The 13,550-nt window shown below is 37.3% G+C and overlaps 1 protein-coding gene across 1 annotated transcript in view; it reads right to left on the reverse strand.

Moving 5' to 3' along the window:
- stk39 (serine threonine kinase 39) overlaps window positions 1-13,550 on the reverse strand; it is a 33,948-nt gene that overhangs the window by 1,361 nt on the left and 19,037 nt on the right. The window contains exons 15-17 of the mRNA XM_030758029.1: window positions 5,994-6,046; window positions 5,732-5,800; window positions 5,425-5,489 (exon numbers count right to left, since the gene is read on the reverse strand). Coding sequence (XP_030613889.1) covers window positions 5,425-5,489; window positions 5,732-5,800; window positions 5,994-6,046 — 187 coding nt within the window. The remainder of the gene's footprint in view (window positions 1-5,424; window positions 5,490-5,731; window positions 5,801-5,993; window positions 6,047-13,550) is intronic.

Consider the following 13,550-nt stretch of genomic DNA (forward strand, 5'->3'; position numbering starts at 1 on the left):
TAATCTGGGAAGGGTTATAAGGCCATTTTAAAACCCTTTGAAACCCATCATTCTACAGTGAGAACAATTATTCACAAGTAGAAAACATTCAAGACAGTTGCCGATCTTCTCAGGAGTGGACGTCCCAGCAAATTCACCCCAAGGTCAGACTGTGAAATGCTCAGAGAAACTGCAAAAAACCCAAGAGCTACATGTCAGATGCTACAGGCCTCAGTTAGCTTGTTAAATGTTAAAGTTCATGGCAGTACAGTTAGGAAAAGACTGAACAAGTATGGCTTGTTTGGAAGGGTTGCCAGGAGAATGCCTCTTCTCTCTAAAAAGGACATGGCAGCACAGCTCAGTTTTGCAAGGTTACATCTGAACAAACCACAAGACTTATGGAACAATGTCCTTTGGACAGATGAGTCAAAAGTGGAGATGTTTGGCCATAATGCACAACACCTTGTTTGGTGAAAACCAAAACACAGCATATCAACACAAGCACCTCATACCAACTGTCGAGTACTCTGGAGGAGGGGGTGATAATCTGGGTTTGTTTTGCAGCCACAGGATCAAGACAGCTTGCAATCATTGAGTCAACCTCTGTATCAAAGAGTCAAACTTTATGCAGACAATTTATGGTGTGGGTGGCACTATAACAGCTTTATGTCTGAACTGAACAAAAGATCAGAATAAACTCATGAGCTCACAAAAACTGACTCTTTTAATAACTGTGCCTCCATGGTGATTACACAACTGCAGAGCTCTCAGACCCCGAGAGCGTATGGGTGGCTTTCCCAGATAAGGTGCAAATTGGTTGAGGCTATCGGGTGTTAGGTCACCAGTTTAAGCTTTTCATGAGGATGGCTGAATCAAAAAAAAAAAAAAAAGGGAAAATATATTTTCTCTGAGCAGTGACACCAATTAATATGCAGAATACATTAAAATATCGCTTCAGTCAAGGGCAACTGTGCAGCTTAAAAGTGAGGCGACTGCATCATTAGCAACATTAGAATTCATTATAACACTTATTTGTGGGACTGTTGGTGGAAATTGTTCTCTAATAATTTACATTTTGAGCAACTAAGTCACTAGCTTTGAAATGTTCTACTAGACAAGCACAGTAGTAGAGTAGAGTGAACCTTTGGACTTTCTCTCTTAAAACTGGTGCCAACTATATATGAAAATAGCACTCGAGAGTGAAATTTGTTTTTTTCCATAAAAATAAAAATTTAAAGTTCTTATAAAGCTCTGTGGAATTTTTTTTTTTGTTTGTTTGTTTGTTTTTTGTCACTGCTAGTACCAGTACCAGTTGTCTGATCAACAGCTCATATAAATATTGATTATAATTATTAGGCTTGTGCAAATGTCGGTTACAATTATGACAGTAAACAAGAAACAGGAAAATGTAAGCTGGTCACATCTGGCCAATATCTAATAGACCTTTTTCATAGCAGCCAATTACCTTAAGAAATTTTAGGTTACTACTATGGTACTAATCACATTAATTAAAATTTTCTGCCTAATGGAACACAACCATCACTGTCTTTAATAATGCATGTTTACCTACTATTTCATGCAAAAATGGCAGTTATCAGCATCATTGCTGTGGCTGCTGCATTATATCAGATGAGAGCAGTACTAGTACGCAGTTTGTGTAGCTGGAATTACATCATTGACATGGACTCTGTTCTTTACATATCGTCGAGTGCCTCGTGTTTTTTCATGGTTTGGACTAGTTCCAATTAAGGTCAGTCAAAAAGCTACAGCATAAAATGATATGCGGTATTCTGTGGACGGTTCTTGCATGCTGCTACATAACAGTGCTCCTGAGGTCAGAAAATATACAATTTTTAGAATTTAGCATGAAAGACCCTGACTGAACTGCACTGCCCATGCACGACTTTTCAGATAAATTGTGGGGCTGACTGTAAGCGAGACATGTTCACCTGACATCAGAGGCTGGCTTCATTAAAGCTAAGGTGGCAGAAAGGGATCAAACCCCAACAACCCATTGTTAGATTTTGGAAAACAAGATGATTACACATAGATACCTTCCCCTAATAAGTCACCATATTTAATTAACTTGCAGCAGCTCGTTTCACCTCAGTTTTAGGCTGCACAGATGCCCTTGACTGGAGCAATATTTTCATATATTCTGAATGTTCATTTTTGTCACTGCTCAGAGAAAATAAAGTTTTCAACTGCACCAAAGAGTAAAAAAGTTAAATGTGGATTATTAAACATTGGGTCTCTATCTTCTAAGTCCCTGTTAGTAAATGATTTAATGATTGATTAATATACTCATTTATTCCACCTTACAGAGACCTGGTTACAGCAGGATGAATGTGTTAGTTTAAATGAATCAACACCCACAAGTCATACTGTCAGAATCCTTGAAGAATAGGCTGAGCAATCTTCCACTCCAGCTTATTAATCAAAACCCAGACAGAAGTTTAGCCTTGCCCACCCTAATTGGAAAACTCAAAAACCAGTTTACAAAAAGCCCTCCGTAAAGCTGGGACATCTTACTATTCATCACTGATTGAAGAAAATAAGAACCCCAGGTTTCCTTTCAGCGCTGTAGCCAGGCTCACAAAGAGTCAGAGCTCTGTTGAGCCGAGTATTCCTTTAACCTTAACTAGTAATGAATTCACAAATTTCTTCACAAATAAAATTTTAACCATTAGAAGAAAAAAGTAATAATCTTACAGATGTATCATTATGTACAGCCACTTCCAATATTACTGATATTTATTTAAACTCTTTCTCTCTGATTGATCTTTCTGAGATAACTTCAATAATTATTTCCTCCAAACCATCAATGTGTCTATTAGACCCCATTCCTTCCAAGACTGCTAAAAGAAGTCCTACCATTAATTAATGCTTTGATCATAAATACAGTATGGTCAATCTGTCTTTATTAACTGGCTATGTACCACAGGCCTTTAAGGTGGCAGTAATTAAATCATTATCACTTAAAACAACTGTCTTAGCTAATTATAGGCCAATTTCCAACCTTCCTTTTGTCTCAATTTGTGTATGTAAATGGGGAGACTTCTTCATACACTGAGGTTAATCATGGAGTTCCACAGGGCTCCATGCTGGGACCAATTCTATAAAAATTGCCCCCCAATTGTGTTTTTGTGCTATATACATAAAATTGTATTGAAATTAATTGATTCAGCCATCCTCATGCAAAGCTTATACTGGTGACCTAACATCTGATGGCCTGAACCAATTTGCACCTTATCTGGGAAAGCCACTGATACATTCATGGGGTCTGGGGCTCTCCTGTTGTATAATCACCATGGAGACACTGTTTTTAAAGCAGTCAGTTTTTGTGAGCTCATGAGTCTATTCTGATCTCTTGTTCAGTTCAGTCATAAAGCTGCTATAGTGCCACCCACACCATAAATTGTCTGCATAAAGTGTTATGAATTGTTCCCCTTGCAGGGGTAATTATTCTCACTCCCTGGGTTTTGTGACACTGCCCTCGTAACTCTTCATTCAGAAAGGCAGCGTTGAGCCACAGTGAGAATTTTACACTGTCTGCAGAGTTAACACATGGAAATGAAAGCATGCCCATATATTTACATGACATGCCCAGTTCAGCTTTCACTCTGGCTCTCCAGACATTTGTCCACCTGCTGATAAGGCAAACATGGCAGAAAGGTCACAGTGTAAAATACTGCACCCAAAGCACAGATGTTGTTTACCCACAACTACACAAAGGTCAATAAAACATAATTTACATATTTTTTTGTCAAATACTGAGGCAATGGCATGATTTCCTTTCTTAATATCACATTCTAATAGGTCACATAGCACGAACATAAGGTCTTAACAGTGCATATGAAGTACTCAGTCTTTGTCAGTCCTTCCCTTTCCTATGAATAAAGATGTAAAAAAAAACTGCTTTATATAAAGATTCACAATAATCCGCAGTCTATTGAAAACAACAACAAATAATTCTGATTTAACAGAGCGAAGCCAGTACAAAGGAAACATTGATGTTGGATAAAAAAGGGTGTTTGACTATTCAAATCCTGCCACTCCTCTCCACAAACAATACAAAAACACTCCTGGACTTAGTACAAAATTTTATAGTAACCAGAAAAGGGAAGCTGCAGTGGTTATATTTTCCTACTGGAGAACTAATTAGTGTAGATTCATTACATAAGGTAACGATATATCACAAAAAATCAATGTGGGATTGGACTTGGTTCACAAATGAGATAATAAAACATAAAAACATAATGTAGTTATATATATTAAAGCTGAACTAGGAAACACTGAATATAGATCTGTTAGGTCTGTTTATAATTGCATTTGAATGTCTGTTTTTAGTACATCATATATTTTGTTTTATAATGCTATATATTTATCTTGTATAATCCAGTACTTCACAGTACATGTACACTCACCAGCAACTTTATTAGGTACACCTGTTCAACTGCTTGTTAATTCAAAATACTCAATGCACTTAGGCATGTAGACATGGTCAAGACTACCTTCTGAAGTTCAAACTGAGCTTCAGAATGGAAAAGAAAGGTGATTTAAGTGACTTTGCAGCTGCTGATCTACTGGGATTTTCTATCTCTAGGGTTTACAGAGAATGGTCAGAGAAGAATGGCCAGACTGCTTCAAGGTGATAGGAAGGCAACAGTACACTTTGGGCCCCTTAGTACCAACTGAGAATCGAGTATTGTTGCTGACCATGTCCATTCCTTTATGACCACAGTGTACCCATTTTCTGATGGCTGCTTCCAGCAGGATAACAAACCATATCACAAAGTTCAAATCATCTCAAACTGGTTTCTTGAACATGACCATGAGCTCACTGTATTCAAATGGCCTTCACAGTCACCAGATCTCAATTCAAGAGAGCACACTGGGGTGTAGTGGAACGGGACATCATGGATGTGCAGACAATAAATCTGCAGCAACTCTGTGATGCTGTCTCATGAATATTGACCAAAATCTCAGCTGAATTTTTCCAGAAAGAAACTAAGGGATCAGACCAGTACTAGCAAGGTGCACCTAACAAAGTGTGCAATGAGTGTAATATGAAGAGTGTACATAGTGAAAATGAAGTATCTGTTATATTTAGCTGAAATGAACTTTATCCCTACAAAAAAAATCCAAACATTTCAATTTCATATTTAGAGGGAAAAAAATGGTAATTCATTTTGAATGTCTTCTTCAACATCAGTCTTACAATCTACTCACTCATGTCTTCTAAAATAATTTCCTTGTGTCATCCACTGAAGAGCCTTTAGTTTTAAGCAGATGCTGCTTCGTGCTCCTTGTTTTGTTTGCAGCCTTTCTAATAACTGCAGCTCTTACTAAACCTTTCACCAACAAGCTGTTTATGGCTGGACACTGCAAGCTAAGACAAAGCCAGGTCAGCTGTCATAAACCATCAATCACCTGGAAACTCACCAGCTTAAAGGTCAGTACTTTGTAGGTAATTGGGTCATCTACAATCTTTTGAAGGTTGGCAGCAACTGTAATAGAGAGAATAATTATGTTCTGTAATAGCAAACAAGTTTTATGGAAGAATAGCTCTAGAGTAAATGTCATGACTAGAAAACCAGTTTACATCATTTTAGGCTTCAAATGAAATAAGTTAATCTCTTTTATTAGTTTTTCTATTAACAATGTAATTATTTCTACACTGGGTTTTCTGGTAAGCAGGGTTATGTACTTAAACAACACAATTTATGAGAATAAAGAGGCATAACATTACCAATAACAACATCGTGCCCGTTGACCAGTCCAGCCGAGAACAGCTCCTGGGAAACGCCATCAGCAGTGTCTTGTGAAAGAATAACATGACAAATATTGGACCTCATACATACCACTTAGCAGGTAATTGTGTTAGACACTGAATTAGATGCTGTCCAGACAACAGTGCCACTACCCATTATATACAAAACAATTCATCCAGTGCAGTGATATTATCACATAGAGAATAACATATTCCAAATTAATTTAGGCTGAGCTCTTACCTCGCCCAGGAGTAAATTCAAACCGGATGTCATTCAGCTCCTTTTTGGAGTTCCTGAAAGAAAAAAGAAGGGGATGCGATTGCAGTAGCTAAAATGATAGATTTAAACTTGTTGCAGAGCAGAGCAGAGGCATGACCTGAGCAGAACAAAGCTAGAAACAAGCAGGATGAAAGCAGAGATGAAAATGTCTCCAGTGATCTAAGAGAAGTGATCAAACAGTGCAGGGATAACTCCCCCCCAGGTATCAAGAGCAGACAGTTCAGAACCAGAAACAAGCAGAAAGTTAGAGCACATCTCATCTTCCAGAATGACCATCTTGCTATGAGCTGGCATCAAACTCGGACACACGGTTATCATTTTTTCACCCTCCAGTTGCAAACAGTCCATTAGTGGAACATAACCTCATCAGGACACTTCCTAATATGAACCCATCTCTGAAAAACAAGAAGACGACCTCCCAGGGTCACAAATAAGCCGTCATGCTGTTATTCTTATTCACTGCTTCTCGGCTAACAGCCAGTTCATCTGTCTGTCGGGTTTCTCATAGCATGTCCAAAAAAAAAAGAAAACACTCTGCTATTCATTGATACAGTGGCCATGCAGATTTGTATTCCAGCTTCCCCATTCATGCCTTTGTTTGTAATAACTCCAGCAATGGTGCTAGAAGTAAAGTGGTTCCTTTTCAGTCACTTAACCATATCTGCCCCACCCAATCAAACAATATTTCGATTATTAAGGGGAGCTGCTAATAGCAAGGCAATTCACACAGACTCATCTGTACCATTTTATACATATTTAACAAGCCTCACTCTCCACATGTCATAAACCAAACACACCCTCCCAATTTTGTGAGCTTTTTAAGCTGCAAATTTTCTATCTCTCCCTCTGTGATGTCAGTGTCACTGCTGCTCTGCAACACTGTCTGTTTCAACCCTTCCTCCAATTTCTCTGCATATAATATTTTGCTATATTCTTCTGCTGTAATAAATCAGCTGCAATGGTCACTCCCCATTATTATCTATAGTGAACAATTTCACAATCTATTTACCATTACACTCCATAAATATCCATAATTCCCTGTTCCAATCATACCATTTTTGTTCAGTAATTTCTACTAAAGTGGATAAGCTACAAAAGCACAGCTGTTTTTATGATCATATAAAATATACTCTCCTACATACAATCGCTACCAACTCCTTAGGAAAATGTATATCCTTTTTGTTAACCAGCCAGTCACTTATCATGCCTGTTTGTCCCTACCTATGTGCAATACATACAATGAGTTTATCTCATTTAAAAAAAAAACCTAAAAACAGTGGTAAGAATGAAATAAAATAAAATAAATGTGGACTGTGGAACCAGAGACAACCAAAGCAATCATTGGATATTAAAATGTTCATCCCAGAACTGAGTTTGACTTCTTTTTCATAATCCCACTAAAAGCAAAATCCTGATTATAGCAGCCTGCAGAGTTAAAGATGTCAATAAATTGTGATATTCATGCTAGGCCAACTAACTCATTAAGGCAAATGAACAGCCTAGGCAAAGGAGCAAACATTATATTAATTGATTAATGTCCTTCTTCATTAGAAGCAAAATTTGGTCATCCCAAGAGCAACATCTCAGACTCTACAGGCCTCAGTTAGCTTGTTAAATGTTAAAGTTCATGACAATGCAAGTAGAAAAAGACTGAACAAGTACGGCTTGACTAGAAGGCCAGGAGAAAACCTCTTCTCTCTAAAAAGAACAAGGCACCACAGCATAGGTTTGCAAAGTCGCACCTGAACAAACTACAAGACTTCTGGAATAATGTCCTCTGGATAGATGACACCAAAGTAGAGAAGTTTACTCATGATGCACAAAACACAGCGTAAACACAGAAATGTCTCATACCAACTGTCAAGCACAGTGGTGGAGGAGTCATGATTTGGGCCTGTTTTGCAGACACATGACCTGGGCATCTTGCAGTCATGGAGTCGACCATGAACTCCTCTTTGTGCCAAAGTATTCTAAAGCCAAACATGAGACCATCTGTCCAACAGATAAAGCTCGGCTGAAACTAGACATTAAATAGGACAATGATCCCAAGCACAGCAGCAAATCTACAACAGAACAGAAAGAAAAGAATCAAGGTGTTGCAATGGCCCAGTCAAAATCCAGACCTCAACCCACCTGAAATGCTGTGGGGGATCGTTAGGAGAGCTGTGTGTGAACGAATGCCTGCAAACCAGAATCAACTTCATTTACTTCATTTTAAGACCTGCTAATGACTATTATGTCCTGTTTGTAAAACCCTACAATTAACAGAGGGTGCATTTTCTTTTTACCATGACTGTATAGGGATGTTCTAATAATGTGTCAGAGTAGTTTTCCAAACACAGAGCAACTCCTTTTCTTGCTGCATCCGCTGAAATATATACTGTAGAAATAATAAAAACAAATCCTCAGCTAAGACATCCAATAGAGCTTTGCAGAAAGCCCTTGTATTTGCTGATCTATGCATGATCAGATTTTAACATCTGGCTGTGATTATTGTATGTGACTAAATGCATTATGTTATAGAACACAGTTCACAAATGTAACTATAATTTTGAGTTAGTATATAGTCTTAACTCTCGACTGCAGTAAAATGTGAGCAAACATTCAGCTAGTTTGACTGCTTTGATAAAATGTACCTTTCAGCCTCTTGCAGCATCCGCTTGCATTCATTAGCATCGCATGCATTAGAAATCTGTCTTTAAAATGCATTTGTGACAGGGGAATAGCTCTTTTTTAAAGGCGAGGCCTGACAGCGGTACACCCCCCCAAAACAACTGCATGTAGAGGAAGATTAATATGGTGTGTAGTCTAGTTTAATAACTCACCCTGCTAGTCCACAACCCCGATTTTAGATTAGATTAGAGCCATAAGTCAACACACATACACAAACAGGTCAAGACATATCCATAATGAGTTTGTTTGTGGCACGAGCATAAAAAATGGTGAGAGTTAGGATTTACTAGCATTTAACTGTGAGTCAGATTGACTTTTCTTTTCTTTTTTTCTTTTTTTTTACATTTTGCTGTTGAAAAGGAAAAAATTCTGGTGGAGCAGATGGATGTAAGCAACATCTCTTTTCCCAGGGTGGAAGCTGAGAGTGTACATCGCCAAGGCTGATGAGGCAATGTGTATTTCAGATGGTTATAACCATGCCCCAAAAAAATCTGACTTAACTCTGCTTCCTCTGTAGAAGGCCCACAGAGTTTAGAATATGTTCTGTGTACTGACTACACCTGGATCATTTGGGATTAGCCATGTATAACAGGCTGAGGACGGAGATATCCCTCTGAAGAGTCACACAGTAAAGTTTGCATTTCACCAATACCCCTTTTATGTTAGGACACTGTGAGCTAAGTCACATATATAACTGTAAAACCCCACTGAACAAGTGTGAGTACCCATTCTTTCTTTAAAAAATAACTGAAGTGCAGTAATAATAATATGCACAAACTGCTTTTCCACTAATAAGTAGATTATATTGTATTAATGGACATTTTATATTACATAATGGAAACAAGTAGGCAAATTTCCTGTGCAATCCATTAAAAATGACTTCAGGTTTTGTCAGTGCACCACAACATTGTTGGCTGTCACAGAAGTTACTGATAGCAAAGCCAGCTGGAATTTTTAGATAAGAAAATGCAAATGCAATGCACACTATGAAGCCAAGGCCAACAAACAAAGGTCCTACCGTGTTGAACGTAAACATTTTTTTTTTTTTTTACACAACAGATAAACTGAAATTTGTGGGGAATCCACTGCTAGAGGTGAAAAGAGAAATGCAGCTTGCGTTTTAATTGAAGAGCAAAAAGTACAAACAAGGAAGTAGTTCAGGTATTCACATTTATAGCTTTCGTTAAAGATGAGGTCCAGATTTCTCCCCTACAATTGTGTTTTCAAAATAATCTAATTAATCTTTTATTATTTAATACGCTACATCGGGGGGTGTCAAACATTAAGCCCAGGGGCCAGAACAGGCCGGCAAAAGAGTCCAATCTGCCCCACTGGAAAGCTTTTGTGAAAATTGTTAACAAGAGGGGAATAAGTTTTGGACTGATAACTGTATTTCTGCCAGTTTTTACTCTCTTCTTACTGACTAGGACATTACCCATGGCCTGTTAGACACCAAAGTAAGTAATAGATAAACCATTAAAGGACAGAAATTGAAGTGTTGGTTTTATTGTTATATTTCCATTAAATAACAGAAAAGTTCTTGTTTTCGCTTTTTAGTTTGGTTTGGGTTTTATTTACAATTTACTATAGAATTTTCTGGGGGTTCTTTGTTTTACAGTTGGTCCACAGAAAAGTTCCGTTTTTTTCTTTTTTTGTTTTAATTCCAGACAATGACCAGGTGCCAGTGCTTTTTCTGTAATTTTATTGCTTAATGTAAGGCCACGAGCCATACTGATGGGCTTTCTTTGATCTACAGCAGCATTTCTTTACAATGTAGAAAAACTGAGATATGAGGCAAACAGTTCAGAGGTGTTTTATGTGTTTAGGTTATTAGTCAAAAGTTTTACTCACTTGACATTAAATTGGGTTGTATGTGGCCCAAAGTGTGAAATGAGTTTGACACCCTGGAGCTACAGTAACCTAGCCTTTATATCAACACACAGCAGGTCAGATGAACACAATTTACTGTATTTTCCTAAAGAAAAAGATAAGATAAAGATAAGATAAGATAAAACTTTAATGAAAAACACACATTACAATTGTGGAGAATATTACAGTTTTGGAAACACTGATTTGCACAGGACCAGTTTCATGTGCAATAAACCCAATGAACCAATTCCCTCAACTAGCAAGCTGTGGTTACCTTATGAAAGCACAGAATAGGTAACAAGGTTTAATCTATAATTAGCAAAATATTTGATTTGATATGAATGTTAGATTAGTCGAGCTGAAGGCTCATGTGCACTCATGTGACTTGAGCTCATTGTGACAGTCTCTACTGCTGTTTTGGTGCTCTCTGTTTGGGCAACTCCTAAAATACACAGACACTGTCTTCTTCATGCTGTTTTTTTCTTTGTCTTAGATGTTAGTGTCTCCATGGAGCAATGCCTTGCACATGAAAAATCCTCAGTTTGTATGGGGTAAAATTAGTCTCAAAAGGCTTACAAGTGTGCATGATATAATCCCTGAGCTATTCTGTGCATTTAGAAAAAAAAAAAAAAATTTTTTATTTGAAACAACACAGGAATACAAAGGAAGCCCAGATGTTCCTGTTTTCCACTGGCGCTTAAATACAGCTTACATTTGTGGATCTGTGCGAAGCTGACGTCATTAGAAGAGTCTCAAAACCCCATGTGCACATGTGACATGATGTGTGCGTGTCAGGTGAGTCATGCGTATTTAACCACCTGTACAGTCAGTGAGATAAAGGGATGTCACAAATATTTTTTTAGATAATTGTAAGCAAAGGGAAGCTTTCTGAAAGGGAAAATGATCAGATTTTGAAACTGAACTTAAAAGATTGTGAATAAATTATCACTACTTATCTAAGTTTTGACACATTTGTAAAATAGTTTTACATGTGCTCAAATTACTTTACAATTGTGTGCACTGGAGCAGGATTTGTAAGTACTCAATATACTTTGCCAAATCAAATATGCAGATCCATCCACTGTCGAGACCCATTGGGAAAGACGGGAGCGGCCCAAAGTAAAGTTGTTGGGTTTTTTTTTTTTTTTTTTACATTTCTCCTATTCACAGTGAACACCTTTTACTGTTCCAGCCTGCTTTCCAGCCAATCAGCATTCAACCTGCACAGTGTCATCCTCGTCAAGCTATGTGCAGTCAATTTTTTGAAAGACTGCATGCAAGCATGTTTGTGTAGGCTGCATAACCCTCTATGTAGGAAAATACCTACACAAATGGACACAAATGCAGAACCATAAATTCCGCATTAGTCTCCTGTGTGTCTGTTTCACCCTGACACACACAGAGCACTTGCAGTAAAGATAATGTTTCCTGAGTTGACAGCAAGTAGGGCTGCAGTAAAACAGGAACTAATTTAAATATCTGTACATTTGTGCTTAATAAAATCAATTTTAAGGCATGAAAGGATTTTTTTATGTAAAAACAAAAGGTTAAAAAGTGTACGTTTGAGTAAAAGAGATTGTTTTTATTGGCTAGAGAAAGGCTATAATTAAATATTCAGTGAATATTCATTTGTGAAATCAGTCAGGCTTTCAAGGAAATTACTGTTTTCCTTTGTACCAAATTGCAAAGTTTCTTATGATAAGAAAATTAATTGTGAACCTGGCTATTAAAAGCTCATTTCTGTCATTAATGAATCTGTCATTTATTACGAATAAAATGCGGAAATGTTAATCCAGAGTAACAGCTTCATATTTTGTCTCAACAACATCTGAAAAACAAAAATATATAATTAACCAGCAGGGAGAACTGGTGAGAAATCATGTCCTTATTAATGTGCCAGCGACTTCCACTACTAACAGCTTGCCTGTGCAGATGGTGAGGTGGATAAATCTTCCAAATGTTAGAGAGAAGGAAAGGTTTATTTGGTTCAAAAACAACCGTCAAGAAGCTCACAAGCAATAAACCCATATCTCCAGGCTTAGGCTGACAGAAGCACACACACTAAATTTATGTTTCTCAGAAATTTAATATTAAGATGATATTCCAGAAGCTAAGGTGACATTTGTCAACTTCTAGCTACCTTTTATAAACAAGAGTCTTAAGAAAACACAAGGAAATGTCACCTCTTGGCTAAATCAATTTGCATCTGTTCTCTTTTGGCTTTTTAAGCTCCAGTGACATTGCACCAAAAGCTTTTCCCCTTTAAACTGCTGACATTGCTATTCTCAGGAGTTCTCAATGACACTGCAAAAAAAAAAAAAAAAAAAAAGAACAGAAAGGCTGAACCAATCACGGCGCTCCTGTTCCTGCACCTCTGCTACCGAGGGGATCCTATTACCATAAACTCATGTTAATCAGCTGAGAAAGGAGATCAATTAGTTGTTTATTTTTGTCTCTGCAATGCAATTACTTTAATGCATTCACAATCTTTAAACTTTCAGTAATTATTAAGGGTTTTTAGCCAGTTTATCAAAGGGTTAGTGTAATATTGCACAAGTGACAACAGTCAATATGATTCAGGTTTACAAAATGACAAAAAGAACTAAAGTGAAACTGTCTAATTATTAATTATAGTCAACTATTTTTAAAGAATTTGCTTGCTGCACAGTGGCAGCTCACTAATTAGACTAATGTCAGGTCAACAATCTTTATTCAGGATCAGTTTTACTGATTTTAGTCAGGGTATGAACTACTCTCATCTTTAGAAAATCTGAGTTGTTCATTGCTAGTAAAACCTCAGTAATAACTCAGTTCAGGTCGCAAAAGAAACTTTAAAAAAGTAATTAAAAAACAAACATTAAAAATTGCGACAAATTCCAGCTAAAGCCTTTATTTAATCGTCCCTCTTAAATCCACTGCTTCTTATGCAGCCGCTTCCTATTTGTGAAAGCCAGAAATATCTCTCTTTCTGCCCCC

The sequence above is a fragment of the Archocentrus centrarchus genome, chromosome 21 (assembly GCF_007364275.1).
Source record: "Archocentrus centrarchus isolate MPI-CPG fArcCen1 chromosome 21, fArcCen1, whole genome shotgun sequence".
Taxonomy (NCBI): Eukaryota; Metazoa; Chordata; class Actinopteri; order Cichliformes; family Cichlidae; genus Archocentrus; species Archocentrus centrarchus.